The 20,956-nt window shown below is 35.3% G+C and overlaps 1 protein-coding gene across 12 annotated transcripts in view; it reads right to left on the reverse strand.

Moving 5' to 3' along the window:
- The window catches only part of CATSPERE (catsper channel auxiliary subunit epsilon), a 211,963-nt gene that overhangs the window by 7,855 nt on the left and 183,152 nt on the right, over window positions 1–20,956 (reverse strand). For all 12 annotated transcript variants that reach the window (XM_056816069.1, XM_056816070.1, XM_056816066.1 and 9 more), the window contains 2 exons: window positions 20,417–20,574; window positions 18,760–18,813 (listed from right to left, as the gene is read on the reverse strand). In XM_056816069.1, the coding sequence (XP_056672047.1) occupies window positions 18,760–18,813; window positions 20,417–20,574 (212 nt within the window). The remainder of the gene's footprint in view (window positions 1–18,759; window positions 18,814–20,416; window positions 20,575–20,956) is intronic.

Below are 20,956 nucleotides of genomic sequence, written 5' to 3' on the forward strand. Positions count from 1 at the left end.
TAATCATTCCCTCAGAACACACACCTGTAACAAATGTTAGCAAGCACAACCCAAACTAAATAGTACAGCACACACTGTTCTAAACAGATTGATGAAAAGACAGTCACATAAAATGCAAGAAATTATGTGCAATATAATGAGGAAAATTAAGCACAAATTTGGCATACGTACAGACTTTGACAACAGAAGCCGGGCACATAATTTGTGGGTGTGCATGTTTCTAGGACTAATGCTAAAGGAAAAAAATGATCCTCAGAGTTGAGATGGATTGACACATCTATATGTGTGGCTAATAGTGAGTATAATATGTTTCTTAGATAATGCAATAAATAGAAAAGGGAGGACCACATTAATGTCAAGAGAAAGAGAGAGGCAATGATTAAAGGGAGAATGGAAAGAATGAGAGAAAAAGAAGAAAAGGAAAGAGGAAAAAGAAACAAATTTCCCTGCTTTTGGTTCAGGATACAGATAATGAATAGCTCACATCATAGGAAAACATCACAGATCAGGAAGAGGATTTTAATTTCATCTAATCTGACTCCCTTATTTTTCAACTCATTGCTAACAAATCTAAGCTCACCAGACTAAGCTTCTACGAGGTCAAAGCCTCTATCCTTTTGGTGCCATCATGATCATAGATTAACTCCAAAGCCCAGAGAAATAGAGTGACATGGTTGAGTTCGCATAGCTAGCAAATGGCAGCACCAAATCTAAAATCTCTTTTCCATCACACCATTTTACCCCTCATCAGTGATTCTCATGTTTTGGTCACCACTATTTCTGGGGCAGCCCAGTAATCTCAGATTTGGGTTAAAGAAGAAACAACATATATAACTAGAAAGGTACAACAGGAGGGTGAGGGGATAGGTTCAGGGTGTGTAGATTAAGAGAAAAGAGGGCAAGAAGATAAGAGAAGTTCTTAGAAAGGTGTTCATATCAAGAATTAGAGCAGAGTGGGTGATATGGGAGGAATTCCTGGAAGAATGGCTATAGTAAGAACTAGGAGGCAAAGGGGGAAGGGATAAGGAAGGAACCTTTAGAAAGACAGTTTGTTGTTTCCTCTTCAACCCCAATTTTTTTTTAAATCTTACCTTCCATCTTGGAGTCAATACTGTGTATTGGCTCCAAGGAAGAAGAGTGGTAAGGGCTAGGCAATAGGGGTCAAGTTGACTTGCCCAGGGTCACACAGCTAGGAAGTGTCTGAGGTCAGATTTGAACCCAGGACCTCCTATCTCTAGACCTGGCTCTCAATCCACTGAGCTACCCAGCTGCCCCTTTAACCCAAATTTGATGAGAATAAGGTTCGAGTACTACTAGCCCTCTACCTCTTTCTCCTCTTCACTGTGGCGTTTCTTCCACTAATGCATCTTTTGTATTAGAGAATTGTTCTATTTTCTCTCTTCCTATACTATTTTATTTTTATTTGGCTTATTCCATTATATTAAACTTGAACTTGAAGCTTTCTATCCCTATATGCTCTTTCAAACTACCCAAGTAGTGATATCATTTTTAGGGGTTATAGATAATGTTTTCCCATAAAGGAATTGTGGGTTTTTAATTTGGTAACTATTAAGCATAACTTTTTTTAAATTGTTCACAAATCATGGGGTCCACAATGGGAAACTCAAGAAATAATAATAGAAAAATTGGTAATACAAGGCTAATTTCTTTCTACTCAATACTGGCACCAGATATTGACCAAAAGGAATGGAATTTCTCATTAATGAATTAACCATCTTCAGTATTTAGGCTACATATAGACAGGGATAAAAGATAAAATGCACATATAGATTTTGTGGACGTCTTTTTCCCTGGCTATTGAAGGGATCCTCCTCCAAACCTGTTTTCTTCAAATCTCACAACAACAATGAATATAAACTGATAGTTCCTGAAAACTCATAGATTCACCAAATATAAAGAAATAATTAGACCTATCCAAAACAAATCCGTTTTCTGAGTATATTAAATGTGCTCTTAGAAGTCTTAAAGCGGAGAGTAGAAATCAATTCATCAAGGATGTTCTCCTTGATGTGCAGAGAACATTCTTGATTAATCCCTGTATTGGTCTAAATAATATGGAAAACCACTCTGTATTATACTAAAAACATCATTAAACTGTCCATCAGTTGGCTCATTAATACCACTACGAGGTAAATGCCCCAAAGAGGCTATATTTTTAATATAGCAAAATTCCACAAGTACAAAAATATGAAAAGTAACAATTGTTCTAATAGCTAAGAATAGCAAGGGAATTGGATGTCCATTGATTGGGCAATGGATGAATTTGGCATTTCAGTATCAAGGAATATTACTATGTAACAGATAATTAAGAAATTCAGGGCCATTTGGGAGGACAGATGGCAATTCTACAGGCTACACAATAGAAGGGGATATAGAGGACAAGGGGAAAAGATTGTTTCCTGTATAGAAAATGGGAACCAAAGCCATGGGAGCCTAGAAAGTGCACACCATATTTAAGTCAACGAGTAGCATTCTCTGATTAAAGCATAGTGTTAGATGCATTTCAGATTACATGTCAATATAACTTTTTTTTAGTTCTTTTTCTTTAAACCCTTACCTTCTGTCTTGGAACCAATACATGTATTGGTTCCACGACAGAAGAGTGGTGAGGGCTAGGCAATGGGGGTTAATGACTTGCCCTGGGTCACATAGCTAGGAAGTGTCTGAGGTCATATTTGAACCCAGGACCTCCCATCTCTGGGTTTAGCTCTTAATCCACTGAATCCAGCTGCCCCTTCAATATAAATTTTAATAATTGTTTTTGGACTTCTACAATCCATGTTCTATCCTCTTCTGACATTTTACAATCCATGTTCTATTCTTCCCTCCTGCTCTTCTCCTCTCCTCAAGAAGGCAGGTAATCTGATTATAGGTTATACATATGTTCTCATACATATTTCCATTTTTTTGTTGTAAAACAAGACACATTATGTACACTAGGAAAAAAATCATGGAGGAAATAAAGTGAAGAATGTTATGTAGTCCCTTCTGTGGTGGGGGTAACCTTTGCCATCATGAGTCCCTTGGATCTTGGAGTCTTGGATCTTGCCTCATTGATAATAGCTGTCATTTACAGTTTATTTATTTATTCATTATTGTTGTTACTGTGTATGATGTTCTCCTGGTTCTGCTCACTTCATTTTGCATCATTTCATATAAGTCTTTGCAGGGTTTTTTGTGATCATCTTGTTCATTATTTCTTATGGTGCAATAATATTTCATTACAATCATATACCACAACTTGTTCTACCATTTCTCAACTGATGACCATCCCTTCAGATTCCAGTTCTTTGCCACCATAAAAAGAGCTGCTATGTTTTTGTACATGTAGGTCCTTGTCCCTTGTTCTTTTTATTTCTTTGGGATATAGATTTAGTAGTTGTATAGTTGGGTTCATGGTTTTATGGCCCCTTGAGCATGACTTCAAATTATTCTCTAGAATGGTTGTATCAGTTCATAGCTTCACCAACAATATATTAGGGGTTTTTTTCCCCAATTTTTCCACATTTCCTCCAAAATTTCCCATTTTTTCTTGTTAGTCAGTCTGATAGATGTGAGATAGTACTTAACTTGTTTTAATTTGCATTTATCAAATTAATAGTAATTTGGAGTATTTTTTCATCTGATTAAATTTTTTTCATTTTTAAAAATTCATTTTAAAATTTATCTTATTTTAATTTTAACTTGATTTTTAAGGATAACTCTTTACTATTTTTCTCTCAACAGCAAATTATTATTATTCATTTTAAAGCAAATATACCCAATATTTTTAACAATTTCCAATATTTTAACCACATTCTTTTAACAGCTCAATTCACAATCCAACAACATCCAGATTAAAAGAGATAATACTTTTCCGACAGAATTTTTGACACAATGGCTTTCCAAATTTCACAATATAAGAAAAATAATTTAAACACAATAATAATATGTAATATAACTATCATATATATGGATGAAACAAAATTTATTAGGTCATATCAGTTCAACCAAATACACCTCCAAATTTATCTTACCTAGAAAACCATTTATTTTATCCCATTTGGTATTTTAGGCTGATTGTATTCAAGACCAATATTATATTTGTAATACTTATATTTACTAACCAGGCACTTTACAATCATGTGATCCTTATAACTCTGGGAGGTAGGTGCTTTTTTTATCTGCAAATTTATTACTACAGTTTCCATAACCAAGAATAACCACTTAACTTTTCTCATATGATTTTTATTTCAATGAGATAAAAACTTCCCTCAAGCCTCTTTCCTTAACTTTCAAACTCTCTATTTACACTATATCCAGGCTAACTCATTATTTTCTCATCCCTATTTGCTTAAACTTTCTCTCTTAATTTCTTTATATGTCCTTCAGTAACTTTTGGTTAAAGCCTTTCAAAATGTTTTATTTCCTTTTCATATTGCTTAATTCCTCCAGTATTTATTTCCCTATCATATTTCAGATTATTATAGAACTAATTCACCACATTGAATTTTTCTTTACAATTTAATACAGACTTTTATGATTCAATCAATATTGTTGCCTTTGGATTCTTAAAAGTTTACAGATAGGGGCAGTTAGGTGGCTCAGTAGCTAGGCCTTGTGGTCTTAGGTTCAAATCTGGATTCTGACACTTCATAGCTGTGTGACCTTAGGCAAGTCACAACCCCAATTGCCTTATTACTCTTTTGCCTTGGAACCAATACTCAAAATTGATTCTAAGATGGAAAGTAAGGATTTTTAAAAAATTTACAAATGCATGATTTGTTTTGAAACTTTTTGGTGACTTTGATTCTAGTTTACCTAAGCAATTGAATTAACATTAACAGAAGAAAATATAGTGACAACACAAAACATTCTTCCAAATTAAAATTTCTTACTTGCTTTCTGATTTAAGCAAATTTCTAGAAAAGGGTTAGTAGGTAGGTAGTACAAAATAAATCTAAATAGCAAATTGTAAATCAATTTCCCTCTCTTCACTTTGAAGCTTCCCTGACATTACTTTTGAAGTAGCTTCAATTTTCTTTCTCTAATCAGTGAAATCATCTTTCCCTCTTGCACTAAAACAATCTGCTACTCTCCAGGTTTAGGCCTGTTTCCATGTAACTTTCAAAAGGTTTTATTCCTATTTTTCCTAAATCCAATTCTGTAGAATTCCTTTCTTCTTTCTTTCTTTCTTCTTTTTCTTTCTTTCTTTCTTTCTTTCTTTCTTTCTTTCTTTCTTTCTTTCTTTCTTTCTTTCTTTCTTTCTTTCTTTCTTTCTTTCTTTCTTTCTTTCTTTCTTTCTTTCTTTCTTTCTTTCTTTCTTTCTTTCTTTCTTTCTTTCTTTCTTTCTTTCTCTCTCTTTTTCTTTCTTTCTCTTTCTTTTTCTTTCCTTCCTTCCTTCCTTCCTTCCTTCCTTCCTTCCTTCCTTCCTTCCTTCCTTCCTTCCTTCCTTCCTTCCTTCCTTCCTTCCTTCCTTCCTTCCTTCCTTCCTTCCTTTCTTCCTTCCTTCCTTCCTTCCTTCCTTCCTTCCTTCCTTCCTTCCTTCCTCCTTCCTTCCTTCCTTCCTTCCTTCCTTCCTTCCTTCCTTCCTTCCTTCCTTCCTTCCTTCCTTCCTTCCTTCCTTCCTTCCTTCCTTCCTTCCTTCCTTCCTTCCTTCCTTCCTTCCTTCCTTCCTTCCTTCCTTCCTTCTTCCTTCCTTCCTTCCTTCCTTCCTTCCTTTCTTCTTTCTTTCTCCTTTCTTTCTTTCTCCTTCCTTCCTTCCTTCCTTTCTTTCTTTCTTCTTTCTTTTTCTTTCTCTTTCTTTCTTAACAATTTCAAGCATTGTGCCTTTTCTTCCTACAGTAAAAACATTTCCCTGCTTCCCTTACTGATTCCTGAATGGCACTGAGAAAAGCAGGTGCCACTACAATGGGTTTTGATATTTTTTCCTCACCCCTCATAAACAAACATAGGTGACAATTTTCCTTAATTCTGAGTCTGATTTGTACCCACACACCCCCTACCTAAAGGGTTTGGAATAAATTGTTCTTGCAAAGGAGGAAGAGACACAGAAGTAAGTCTATGATTTTATGGCAGCTCTCAAATGGAACCAAAACTTCTTCTGCAAGACCTTCATCCCTGGGTTACTTCAGGTAGATCTTGATGTTCATGTTCTTCTGAAGCTTGCAGAACCTCAGGGGAATGGTTGTCTTCTCGATGAGACCTGGGAGGATCAGAATAACTCTCCTGGTTCTCAACAAAGAGGCAAAAGTAGCTCATACGTACACTACTCACCCTTGACAAAGCTTTTTGAAAGCACAAAGCATGTCTTGTAACCCTGTCAGTGAAGTCCATGGTGCTGTCCATGATCCATTTGCCAGGCACAAAGCCCTTCTGGTGGAGACATAATCCGAAGGGGAGGGTCAGAGTTTTCTTGTTCCTGACCCATGAAACTCTTGACTCACTGAGAGTCCCCCCTTCACTGTAGGAAACAAAGGGATATAGTTTTATACACCTGGTCCGGGTTTCTCCTGGGCTTTCTGTTGGCCTGGAGCCAGGCCCACATCATTTTCATGTACCAGATGCCATGAAACTGGTAGCACCGAGTTCTGGCCAGCAAGGCAAGCTAGAAAAGAGAAGAGAATTGCAGCCACCAGCTCTGCTTGGTAGCATTCAGAGAAGTCAAGTCTAATGTCTTGAACTCATTGGCCCCTCACCTGGAATGGAGTATCACAGAGGTAGCTTTCTAGCCAATGTGTCAGGATTTTGGTCAGTAGGGCTTGCTCATTGTGAACAAGAGCAAATGAAGTCGTTGTTCCCTTCTGCCAAGGTTTCCATTGTCTAAATGGATTTGAGTTGTGCCTTAGAGAAGGTATACACTGTGTTGAACTGATGTTCATTGCCACAAAATAGGGGAAATGGACGCATCTGGTAGGTTCATTGGCATAGTATTTGTGGAAATATAAAGCTCTTTAATGTGGTTATTGCTGATGTCCAAAATTTCTAGGGACTAGGGAATAAAATGGTTTCACCTTATTGAATCCCTTATAATTGAAGTTTCATATTTACCTTTTATTATTCTTGTAGAACAAATTTTCTACTCAGCTCTGGTCTTTTCCTAAGAATAGTTGAAAGCCTTGTAGTTTGTTAAATATCCATATTTTTCTCTTGTATGATTTTACTTATTTTGCTGGGTGTGTTATTTTTGATTGTAAAACCACCTTCTTTGTTCTTCAAAGTACTGTGTTCATTTCCCTTTATTCTTTTAATGCTGAAGCTGCTAAGTCTTGTGTTATCATGACTGTGGCTTCACAGTATTTCATTTTTTTCTGATTGTTTGAAAGTATTTTCACTTTAACCTAGGAGCTACAGAACTTAGCAATGATGCTTATGTGAATTTTGATCTTGGAGTCACTTTCTGATGGGGAGCAGTGAATTTTTTTCAATTTCTATTTTGCTCTCTAGTTCTAAAACTTTTGAGCAATTTTCCTTAAGCTCTTTAAGCAAAATTTCTTGGCAAATACTATAAACTCATTTTGGGATCATAACTTTCCAGGATTCTGACAATTCTTATACTGTCTCTCTTTAATTTGTTTTCCAGGTCAATTGTTTTCGTAATAAGATGTTTCATAATCTCTTCTATGTTTTCATTCTTTTGATTTTACTTTATTTCTTGTTGTCTTAAAAAGTCATTAGCTTCCCCTGTCCAATTCTAATTTTTAATGAACTATTTTTATTAGTGAGTTTTTGGGTTTATTTTCCCAATTGGTTAACCTTTCCATAATTTTCTTGCATTGCTCTTATTTTTTCCTAAATTTTCCTCAACTTATCTAATTTGTCTTTTTTAAGCTCTTACAAAAACTCTTTTTGGACTTCTGATCATTTTAGAAATAGGTTTTTAACTTTACTAGCGTGTGAATTCGAATCCTGGACTTCTCTGACCCCACATCTTTCACTGGGGTCTTTCTCTTTTGCTTGCACATTAAAAATTAGTGATCAATAGGCTTAACTGTTAGCTATATGGTAGAGTCAAACTCTGTTCACAGGGTGTGGGGACTGATGTCTCAAGTTTCAGATTTTTTGTACTGTTATTTTTTGAGCCCTATCTAGTTCTTCCAATTTATATAATCAGGACCAAGTGTGGTCCCTGTTTCTCCCAGCTAATACCCTAGTTTGTGATTGACTTCATGTGCTCTGACCAGGACCCCCACTGCAAGCAGACTGTTTTATTCCCTGTCCCCCCAGGTGTCTGCAAGCAATAACTACAAGCTTTCCTGTACTGTAACTGCAACTAGGAACTCTACTTTCCTAGGAGTGAACACAACCAGCAGACCCCTCTCAGTATTCAACAAGGTGTGCTCTGTCCTCCATTCCTCCACTCCTGAATCCAGAGTGGTGTCTGATCATCAGGCATGAGCTCCTTGCAGTCTTCTCCCTGTCAGCTAGCAACCCTCCAACTGGGTGGATGGGAATCTCCAGAGCTGAGCCTGCCACCCAAACAGCTGCTCCTAGGGCTTGCAGTAAACTCTTGATGGTATTTGCTACTGAAGTATAAGCTCTCAAGTTAAGCTGACAAAATAAGGTTTCTTGCCTGCCTGCACAGCTTCCCCCAGGATTTGCTGCTTGTCAATTCTAAGCTATTTATTGGGGATGGGTGTTATTTGCACTTTAGTCAGGTGAGACCAGAGCTCAGGGTGGTCAGAGACTTTCCTCTCTAGTTGTACTTGGATGCTCTGCTTCACTCCTGATTCTTATTTATTTCTGATGCTTAAGAGTTGACCCTGAGGTTTTTTGCTTTTTTTTTTGATTGCGGGGAAATTTGGAGAATGAGGCAATCTCACCAGAATTATTTTAAAAAATTAACCTATAAGAAAGAGGGATGTACTGGGAGAAGAGGGAAGGGATAAGAACAGGGAAAATTATCTCACATAAATGAGGCAATAAAAGGAAGGGAGGAGTTGGTGGGAAATGCTTGAATCTCACTATCATCAGAATTGATTCAAAGAGGAAATAATATAGACACTCAGTTGGCTAAATGTATCTATCTTATCCTACAGAGAAATAGGAGAGTAAAGGAGCAAGAGAAGGGACTCAAAAAAGGAAGGGTGGATTAAGGGCAGCAGTGATTAGAAGTAAAACAGACTTTTGAAGATGGACAGGGTAAAAAGGGAGAGAAAGAAGAAGAAACAGGGGGAAAAATAAAAGGGGGAGGATACATAGTCAGTAATCATAACTGTGAATGTAGATGGAATGAGCTTACCCATAAAATGGAAGTGGATAGCAGAATGTATTAAAAACCAGAATCCAAAAGATTTTCTTTATAAGAAACAACACTTGAAATACACACACACACACACACACACACACACACAGAATAAAAAAAAGTTTGGAACAGAATCTATTATGCTTTAATTGAGGTAGAATGATCACGGTAGCAATCATGATCTCAGACAAAGCAAAAGCAAAGATAGATCTAATTAAAAAGAGATGAGCAAGGAAATTGCATTTTGCCAAAAGGTACCAAAGACAATAAAGTAATATCAGTACTAAACATATATGCACTAAATGGTATAGCATCCAAATTATTAAAGAAAAAGTTAAGTGAGTTACAGGAGGAAATATATAATAAAACTATACTAGTGAGGGGCCTTAAGTTTTCTCTCTCTGAACTAGATAAATCTAATCAGAAAACAAATAAGAAATAAGTTAAGGGGATAAAAAAAATTTTAGAAAAATTGACAAACCTTTGGAGAAAATTGAATGGGAACAAAAAGGAGTATACTTTTTTTTTCAATTGTAAAAAGCACCTTCATAAAAATTGACCATTATAAAAACCATACAACCAAAGGCATAAAAGCAGAATATTAAATGTAACTTTTTTCACATCATACTATGATAAAAATTGTATTCAGTAAAGGATATAGACTAAGAATTAATTAGAAACGAAATAATCTACAATCCCCTAAAATGTGTAGGCTAAAGAACAAATCATAGAAAAAATGATTTCATTAAAGGGCATGACAACAATGAGACAACATATCAAAATTTATGGGATGCAGCCAAAACAATACTTAGGGGAAAATTCAAATCTTTAAATGACTACACAAATAAAGAAGAGGAAGAACAAATCAATGAATTGAGCATAAATTTTTTAAAAATTAGAAAAACAAATTAAAAATCTCCACTTCAAGACCAAATCAGAAAACCTGAAAATCAAAAAAGAAATTGGTAAAATTGAAAGTAAAAAAGCCATTGAACTAATGAATGACTAATAATAATGAGAGCTGACTTTATGGGGGGAAAAATCCCCAGTAAAATAAACCACTGGTTAATTAAAAAAATCCTAAATGACCACTGTCAAAAATGAAAAAGTTGATTTGCCACCACTGAAGATAAAATTAAAGAAATTACATGCCAATAAATTTACCAATCTAAGGAAAATGACTGAATATTTAATAAAAAACACAAATTGTCTAAATTAACAGAAGAGGAAATGGAATACTTAAATAACCTCATCCTAGAAAAATAGTAAGTTGAACAAATCGTCAATGAGCTCCATGGAAAAAAAATCACCAGAATTAGATGTGAATTTTATTAAGTATTTAAAGAATAATTAATTCCATTAGTATATAAATTATTTGGGAAAGTCCCAATATTTTCATTTTACATGACAAAAATGGTGCTGATATCTAAGCCAGGAGGAGCAAAAACAGAAAAAGAAAACCATAGACCAATTTCCCTAATGAATATTGGTGGAAAATTTTTAAATTAGCAAGGAGATGATAGCAATATATCATGAATATTATACATTGTGGCCAAATATAATTTATACCAGGAATGCAGACTGGTTCAGTATTAGTAAAGGTATCAGCATATCAATAACAAAACTGAGAGAAATCATATGATTATCTCAACAGATACAGAAAAATCTTTTTAAAAAATCCAACACTCATTTCTATTAAAAACACAAGCATAATAATAAATGGATTTTTTCTTAAAATGATAAGTAGTATGACCAATACTACTAAATACTAAACTACTAATACTAAAACCAATAGCAAGTATTATATGAAGTTGGAATAAGCTGGAAGCTTTCTCAATAAGATTGGGCTTGAAGGAAGGATGCCTGTTATTACATTAAGCTAGAAATACTAGCTATAGTAAAAAGAAAAGAAATGGAAGGAATTAGAATAGGCAATGAGGAAATCAAACTATCATTCCATGTAGTATACTATATTATATACTTAGAGAATCCTAGAGAATCAATTAAAAGACTAGTTGAAACAGTAAATAACTTTAGCATAGTTGCAGCATATACATGCACACAAATCATCAGCATTTTCTATATTACCAACAAAGTTTAGGAGCAGGAGATAGAATGACCAATTTCATTTGAAATAACTATAGATAAAATAAAATAATAATAATAGCAAGCTACATGGGAGTCTACCTGCTAAGATAAAGCCAGATACACGCAGGATTATAAAATATTTTTCACACAAATAAAATTAGATCTAAATAGTTGGAGAAATATTAATTGCTCATGGGTAGGCTGAACCAATATAATTTAGAATGACAATTTAATCTAAATTTACTTTTTTCAGTGACATTCTAATCAAATATCAAAAATATTTTATAGAGTTAGAAAAATAATAAAATTCATCTGGATGAACAAAAGGTTAAGAATATTGTAATGAGTGAAATTCTTGAGAGGCAGTATTTTTAAATTTTAAATTGAGTTATTAATTGATCACTCAAGACATCTTAATCTGGTCAGTTGTCTCTCTCCATGATCCCAAGGGAAAAAAATTGGTTCTCTTCTCTGGTGTAGGTCCTTATATACCATGTGTGAGCTCACCACTCAGGCTCCTCCCTGGGTATCCCAAGACATCTTAGATCAGTAAATAGTCACTGACTTAGAGACCTCAACTCCAACATTATCACTTCATAGGGGAGAAGGGGAGTTATCCTTGCTTGACACTGGAAGAGGCCATAGCATTCTGCCTTGAGGTTAATGTACAACATGGCTGTTTATCTCATTCTTAATCTTTCAACTGGGTCAGGTCAACTCTGCCTTTAATCCTTTTATTGTTAACAAAGACAAAAAAATCCTGACCCATTTTCATAGCCTATGGGGAAAACTGGGTATAGCTTCAGCTTAGAATCAGACTATTTCAGTCTTTCCTTGGGGATGGGAGGAACTAAGGGGGCGAAAAATCACAATTCAGTATTAATTTTCCATAGTATCAAGGGAATTGATGAAAAAAAATGAAGGAAGGCAGAATGTGTTATAAAGCAGTAACCATCAAAACAGTCTGGTACCGGAGAAGAAATAGAATTGTGTATTAATAGAATAGGTTAGGTATACAATATTTTGTTGTAAATGACCATGTAATTTTTGTTTGATAAACCCAAAGATCACAACTTTTGGCATAAGAACTCAAAATTTGACAAAACTCCTGGAAAAAACTGGAAAACAGTATGGCAGAAATTAGATTTAGACCAATACTCACACCCTATACCAATATTAGGTCAAAATGGTTATATGATTTAGACATAAAAGGTGATACCATAAGCAAATTAGTTTACCTATCATATCTATAGATAATAGAAGAATTTATGATCAAACAAAAGATAGGGAAAGTAAGATTTAAAATGAATAATTTTGATTATATTAAATTTAAGAGTTTTTGTACAAACAAAACCAATACAACCAAGCATAGAAGAGAAATGATAAACTGGAAAAAATTTTTATGGTAAATTTTTCTGATAAAGGCCTTATTTCTCAAATATATAGAGAACTGAGTCAAATGTATAAGAATATAAGTCATTTTCCAACTGACATATAGTGAAAGCATATGAACAAGCAGTTTTCAGATGAAGAAATCAAAGCTATCTATAATATGAAAAATGTTCTAAATCAATATTAAGAGAAATGCAAATGAAAACAACTCTGAGGTACCACTTTACACCTATCAGATTGGTTACTATGACAGTAAAGTGATAAATGTTAGAGGGTATGTGGCAAAATTGGGCACTAATGTACTGTTGTAGGAGTTGTGAACTGATCAAACCATTCTGCAGAGCAATTTGGAACTATGTCCAAAGAGCAATAAAACTGTTCATATCCCTTGATCCAGTAATGTCACTACTGGGTCTATGTTCCAAAGAGATAATAAAAAGGGAAAAGGACCTATATATACGAAAATATTTATAGCAGCTGTTTTTTGGGGGCAAAGAACTGGAAATTGAAGGCATGTCCATCAGTTGGGGAGTAGCTGAACAAATTATGGTATGTGATGGTGATGGAATACTATTGCACCATAAACATAATGAATAAGATGATTCTGCAAAGACTTATATGAATTGAGGTAGGGTGAATTAAGTAGAACCAAGAAAACATTGTACACAATAACAATAATATTTTATGATGATTAACTATGAAAGATAGCTCTTCTCAGCAATACAGCGACCCAAAACAATTCTGAAGGACTTATGGCAAAGAATGCTATCCACATACAAAGAAAGAACTGATGGAACCTGAATGTGGAGCAAAGAGTGCTATTTTTTGCTTATTTTTAATTGTGTGTGTTTTATTTTTGCATTTTGGTTTCATATTAATATTCTCTTACAAAGTGACCAATGTAGAACTATATTTTACATGATCATATGTGTATAATGCAGGCCAAATTGCTTACCATTTAAGGAAGGAGGGAGAAAAGACAATTTAGATCCTATAATTTCAGAAAATGGATGTTAAAAATTGTGATTACATGTAATTGGGAAAATAAAATAGTAAAAGAAAAAGAATATGAAGAGAATAATTGGAAAAAATATGAATAAAGTGAACCTCACAGCACCAGATCTCAAACTGTATTACAAAGTGGCAGTCATAATCACTGGCTAAAAAAATGAGTAATGGAGCAATGGAATAGATTAGGTGCAAAATATACAGTAGTAAATGACTGTAGTAATCTTGTGTTTGATAAACCCAAAGACCCAAGCTTTGGGGGGGGGGGGAATGTGGAACTCATTATTTGACAAAAAGTACTGGGAAAACTAGAAAAAATTTTGCCAGAAACTAGGTATAGACCAATATCTCACACTGTATATTAAGATAAGATCACTGCGAGTGCATGATAAAGGGCCTTTTCAACCACTATAGCCATTAGAGGTCAGGCAAAGAAAGAAAGTTCTTAATATTATTACCCTGGGTAGTGTCAGGCTGTTCAAAATCAGAAAGATATAGCCAGTGTACACCACATTCCAGAAGGAGCTTTAACATTTCTTTTGCTGCTGTTGCTTCTAAGGACCATGGGATCTTTCTATCTGACTCACTGCTGAAAGCTCTTACTTGCGATCTCTCACATTAGAAACAATAGGAACTCTTTGAGAGCATGCAGTCTTGCTTTTATATTTGTATCTTCATCATTTTGTATATAGGAAGTGATTAATAAATATTCATTCAACCATTAAAAAATAGTTAAGTTGGAGAGTTGGGATTCAAAAACCGATCTTCTGACCATAAATCCAGGGCTTTTTCTGTTATGTCAAAGTTAGGTTTTGCTACTTGTATCTAGAGGAATCACAGACAATATAATTGTTTCCCCAAATCAAAGGATGGGGACAGAATCCAGAGGAACTCATTGAAGTAACACAACTTGAACATAATAATTGAGGTTGTGAGGACTTGAGACAGTCAATAGAATGAGCTTCCTTCATAAAGGAAACAGGATACTCATGGTTCATTGATCTTTGATATGGAAGGTCAAGCCAGAAATAGACAATTATTTGGGGGTATAGAAAATCCAGGGTCAGGGATAGCTAGGGATGAGGACAAGTCAAGGCTCAAATATTTGAAATAGGAGAGTCACATTATAGGCAATTAAGTGGGGCAGGGATCATGGCAAAGCTTTAACAATTTTTTCCAATTAAAAATTCCATCTTAAAATCAATATATATCTGTTCCAAGACAGAAGAGTGGTAAGGACTAGGCAATGGGGGTTGAGTGATTTGCCCAGGATCACATAGCTAGGAAGTGCCTGAGACCAAATTTTCAACTCAGGACCTTTCATTTCAGGTCTGGCTCTCTAGCCACTGAGCCACCTAACTTCCCTGAAGGCATATCTTTTAAAACAAGTTTTGAACTATTCTTGCCTCTTTCTGATGTATGGTATGAATATCTTGGTTTGCTCTAGCTCGTTTGCTATATTCTAGAGTTTCTGTATCCAATACCTAACCTACTGGGTATACAATGTATAACTTGTATTCATGACACTTGTTCTACTTCCTCCATCAGCTGCTCCCATAGCAGTGTGGACCAGAGAGGGAGCTTTCCTTTGGATTGTGAAAGGCAGCATTGGTGGACTTCTCTGCATCTAGGTGTTAATATGTACCATTATCTTGACAACAGGGGAATATGTGGGTTGTCTTAGGCAATAGAACTGCAATCACAAATAGGATGCTGTAGTATTGGGAGCCTAGAGAGTTCTATAAAAGAGTCTATATACATGATCAGAATCACATTAATCAACAGAATAATGGGAAGAGGATGGAGGCTATCAGATCCTCTCCTACTCACCTGCTCTAGACTAAATAAAATTTGTATAAGCCAAACAAGAGAATAGGATATTATCCAGTGGAATAAAAATAAAATAAATAAATAAAATTAAAATTAAAAAAATTAAAAAAAATTTTAAAAAAGTAGTATAATACCAAAAAGAAGACTCCAGGGAAAAGAAAAGCAAGTTGGGTCATGCAGGAAAGACCTGAGTCATTCATCTAAGAATTTCAAGTACAAACTTGGAGATGAAAGTCAGAGCCAGGTGTGGTGGCTGCAATCTCTGATATCAGAGTGTCAGGCTGGTGGCTGACTTGAGCTCTAGAGCTCTGAGCTCAAATAGTAGGGATGAAGTCAATTGGATATACATACTAAGTCCTACACCAAATTGATGAGCTCCTGGAAGTAGGGATCCACCAGGCTACCCAAAGAGGGTCAAAACAGGCCCGGGCCCAGGCCAGTGTTCCAATGACACTCACTTGTACGATTGAGCCTGTGAGTGGATATTACATTTCCACACTGGTGAGATAGGGAGGCCAAGTCTCAAAGGAGAAAAGAAAAGGAAGGAAGGAAGGAAGGAAGGAAGGAAGGAGTCAGAGACAGTCAGAGATGAAGTCTTATCTATAGCCAAAGTTCAAATAGCTAGATATTGAGCATCTGCTTATAGCAAATGAAGCAGGACAAATGGTTGTGGGAAATTGTTTCAATGAGTTTTGAACTGTGTCTACCCTTTAAAAAAAATTGGCAACATGAGCTAAATGCAGCTGGGATATAAAAATCCCTTCATCAGAGGAGCTAAACAGGGTGTGAAAACTTGAATTTACTCTATAACATCCCTCACAAATGGCTATCTGGCTTCTGTTTGAACAATTCCAGTGATGAGGCTCTCTACTCCACAAGCAGCTTATTCCATTTTTGGTTAGCCCTAATTGTTAGCAAATTCATTTTTATATGTCCCTCTGTAACCTTCTATTCATTGGTACCAACTCAGCATTCTGGAACCAGTCTGAATGAGTTTATTCCCTTTCCCATAGTTCTTCATATATATGAAAGCCACTTTCCTACCTTTTCTTTCCAGGCTAATAATTTCTAGTTCCTTAACTGTATTATCAAATGACATTATTTTGAGTCCTCCTCTGAATCCACTCCAGCTTTTCCATCTAAAAATATGGCACCTGGAACTGAACCCAGCAATTCAGGTATGGCCTATTCAGCACAGGGATGATGATTGTCCCCTTTGTTCTGAATATAGTACTCCTATCAATTTAGCCTAAAATTGCATTGTGCAATTTTATGCCTCAATGACTTTAGGCAGCCACATTACACTGCAGACTTATATTCAGCATATTTAAACCCCACACATTTTCCTTCACTGAATGACCATCTTTACCTCATCCTTTAGAATGGATTTGTATAGGGCTTGACATTAATTTCTATTAAATTTCATCTTGTTAGATTTAATAAAAAAGTCTAGCTAATGAGATTTTGGTTTTGAGCAGGGGGGATTCTGACTCCGTCATCGATTAAGCTAGTTACATGGTACAGTTTTCAGGATAAATTGCACAAAGCTTTATGTTTTAGCTAAACCAGGTTTCCTGCTGTTCTCCTTTCTCCCAGATTGCACAGAATGTTCCCCATACATTGAATGTACTTTCTCCTCACCTCCACCTCATGGGATCTCTTATTTTCCTCAAAAATCTGCTCTGTGGACCACTTGCAATAGAAAACCTATGCTTATCCCCTTAGTTGCCAGTATTCTCTTCCCAGAAATTCCTTTGTATATATTTTATATTTCATATTCTATGTTCATGTTGGGTGTTGTCTCCCCCGACCCCATCCCTTCATCCCTAGAATGTAAACTCTCTGAGGACAAGGATTGTTTGATTTTCTTCCATCTCCAACTTTGAATGAATGCTTGCTGAAATGAATCATTGAAAATAGACAGCTGAGGGCACCCGTTGCATATAGATCTCATTTTCTGTTCTTTCTATAAAGAAATGACTTGCTCTCCAAGTTCAATTGTTGTTGCATCTTGATAATGTGAGTTTGGACTGTCTCATTAGAGACTGACTTTAGGAAAAAGTCAGTTCCTCTGAATTCAAAACCTACCTTGCCAAAGTAGAATATAGTTTGAGCTACTGAAATGAACAATATCCCCATCTTGTGGCAATGTACTTAAAATACAGGCACACAGTCTGAGGGAATGGAAAATTTAAACCAGAAAAAGTGATAACTTTAGGTGAGAGGATTATGTTATCAGGTAAATAAAGCAGTAGCTGTGTGATCTTTGACAATTTGCTCAACATCTCTTTGCCTCAGTTTTTCATGTGAAATAGTTTATCTTTCCCATTTGAAAATTCTTTGATTGAAGATTTATAAATATTTCATCTGAATAGGTCTATGGCTAAATGATACATTGGAATCCTCCACCTTATCCAGATCTTGAGTCGCACATGGTAAAGAGATAGTCTTGTGACATAGCTTTTTGAATGTTGTCTTCCATTGGGCAATACCATTGTCACTGACCTTTCCTAACAGAGAAGGCCTTAAATGGAAGATATCACCCCATGAATCTATAACACCCTCATGAGATCGTAGAAATATGGTGTTCTTTCCACATTAGTATGGACAAAGGAGAGCTATTTACTGTATTTAAATTCATAGCTCTGGGCACTCTTTATGTATTAGGACTCCGCTGACTCTGTGATCATGAGTTTGGGCTAAAGCATCAGCTAAAAGTCTTGAACTAAGTGTTTTCCTTGGTTTTACCAGCAGGCAATGCCAGCATGGTACAGCAGTGAAGACTGCTACATATACAGAATATAAAGATTCCAGGGTAGTGAGAGAAGAGTAGCAGGGTTTCAGTGCATGGCAGTGGGAAAAAGATAAGTTTTTTTTCAGGCAGTCTCTCTCCCCTAGCCTAACCTAGTCCTCCAAATCAGCTATTTTTGATTCAGAAAAAGAATGTATTTACTGATATAAAAAAATCACAAATGGTTTTTCCCTCTACTTATTTTTCACTGTTTTCTATTCACTTATTTTTCTCTATTCATTTTTTATTGTCCAATATAGTCAATTATATTTTTGATAATAAGGATTAAAGGGCAGAATTTTAAAAAATAGATTCTTCCCCCCTCTTCCTTTCCCCTGATACTCAGGAAGAGAGTACCATGATTTAATAATTTGCTTAATTAATCCCCATTGTAACCTTTTCTTACTTGGGAGTTTCTCCAAATGTCTCAATCGCAAAGATGGCCTTTAGGTTACAGAAACTACAAATAAAAAAACAAATATTAAAATTAATCAAAGAAAAACATGCTTAAACATTCAATTTACATAGAATCTACATGAATACAATCAATTTATTGTAAGGCATAACTCACTTATAAGTCCCATTTTTTTATGGGGAAAAAAAGAGCCAGAGAAGACCTAATTAATTTCTCTATGTTGTATATAAGCTGCCTAGTAGAATTTGTTCTAGTAGTTATCCAGAGTCATTAATATTAGAGTATTAATAATATGTCATAGAGACATTCTCTGGATGCAAAGGTAAGAAGAGATTAAGATTTGGACTAAGGTAGTTGCACTGAGAATGGAGAGAAAGAGACAGATACTAGAGATATTTCAGGGGAGTGACTGGATTTGGCAACTAATTGGCTTTGTGGGGTGAAGGATGGGAAAGGGTTGGATTCTGATTCTGAGGTAATGGACCTGGGTTACTGAGTGGATGGGGTAAAAACATCACAATTTCTCATGGTGGAAACTGAGTGGTGCTATTGATCAAAATAATAAAGTTAGAAAGAAGAGTAGAGTTTTTAAGGAAAGATCATAAGTTGAGTTTTGAACCTAACTTTGAGTTTGAAGAGTTGATGGGTGATCCAGGTAAGAGATGTTCTTTATGTAGTTGGAGGTGTGGATTTGAAGCTCAGGAGAAATGAGGATTGGAGAAATAAATTTAGAAGGCTAAAGTGATAACTCTTTTCCCTAAATTCCTAATGATAATAAGGCAAAAAAATTTTGCTTTGGGGTTGGTAGTGCTAGAATTTGTAAACTAGAGCCAATCCATAGCATATTTTAATTATATGTAATTCTTATCTACTCAACTCATTTGAACATTATCTTCATCATTTTGTCCTCTATTTCATGGAGAGTTGAGGCTCTTTCTTTGAGAGTATGTGTGTGGGGAAGTGTTCCAGCATATATTCTTATCACCACCCTTAATTTAATCCAACAAGCATTAATTTAGTTCCTATCTTGTACTTGGGGGCTGTGTGCTAGGGATTCAAAGATAAAGATACAAAAGAGTCCCTGACTTGAAAGTAAGGCATGAACAGTGATAGGAAAAACAGCCATAGAATTCAGTGGTAGAATTAAGTGTAGAGATTTAATAGAAAACTTGCACACTTTATTTTTTTCTCCATCCTGACTCTCAATTTTCTTTTCATACATCCTTATAAGCCTTAGAGAGAGAGAGAGAGAGAGAGAGAGAGAGAGAGAGAGAGAGAGACAGACAGACAGACAGACAGATAGACAGACAGACAGACAGACAGACAGACAGAAACAGAGACAGAGAGAGAAAGAGAATGTATTCTTCACTTATGAAGCAAACCCTTCTGCTTGTACTCTGGATCCCATTTTTTCCCTGCCTCTTCCATCACCTTGTTCTCTGCCATTCACAGCTTTGCTCATTTTAAAAACACTTGCTTCAACTTGTTGATCTTATTTTCTTTCTTGCTTTGGACAACTAAGTGATACTAAAGCAAAATTATTATTTTCTTGGTTTGCCTTTTAAAACTGATTATTTGACATTATTATTATTATCACTACAAAGCATTTAACTATCAAATTATTTTAACATAAACACATTCCACATACCTGTAGTTTGGATCAAGGATCTTAATTTCGAACACATACATGCCAAGATGAGGATTGTTAAAAATTATAAAATTTTTATTACTCATATTCAAAATCTCATATGGTTTTGATAGGTCTCCGGGTTTTCCAACAGAATATGTGAAACAGTCTTTATAATTCTAAATAGATAAGAAATAAAAATATCAAGGTCATTTGCTGAGTCTGGTGAACAAACACTCTATGTGAAGGGGAGTGTTTTGGTAAATGTTTAAAAGTCGAAATCTCTGGGGAAAAAGGAATAAATGGCAAATTTTTAAGTATAATTTGCATTATTAATATTTTCTCCATCACTTTATCAAGTCTAGTGGATCAACAAAATAATAAATATAGCCCTGCTTTGTAACATTTTTGCTATATTTATCATTAGCTTGTGCCAATTTTCAAGGTGTAAATGCTCATACTGGTGATTTAAGAATTGGCTCTTACAAGCTGATTCAAGTTAATTCACAGTCAACACCTGAGGAGTTATCTTGAGAGGGCATTGTGGTGAGGTAGAAAGAG

Source organism: Monodelphis domestica, chromosome 2 (genome assembly GCF_027887165.1).
Source record: "Monodelphis domestica isolate mMonDom1 chromosome 2, mMonDom1.pri, whole genome shotgun sequence".
Lineage (NCBI taxonomy): Eukaryota > Metazoa > Chordata > Mammalia > Didelphimorphia > Didelphidae > Monodelphis > Monodelphis domestica.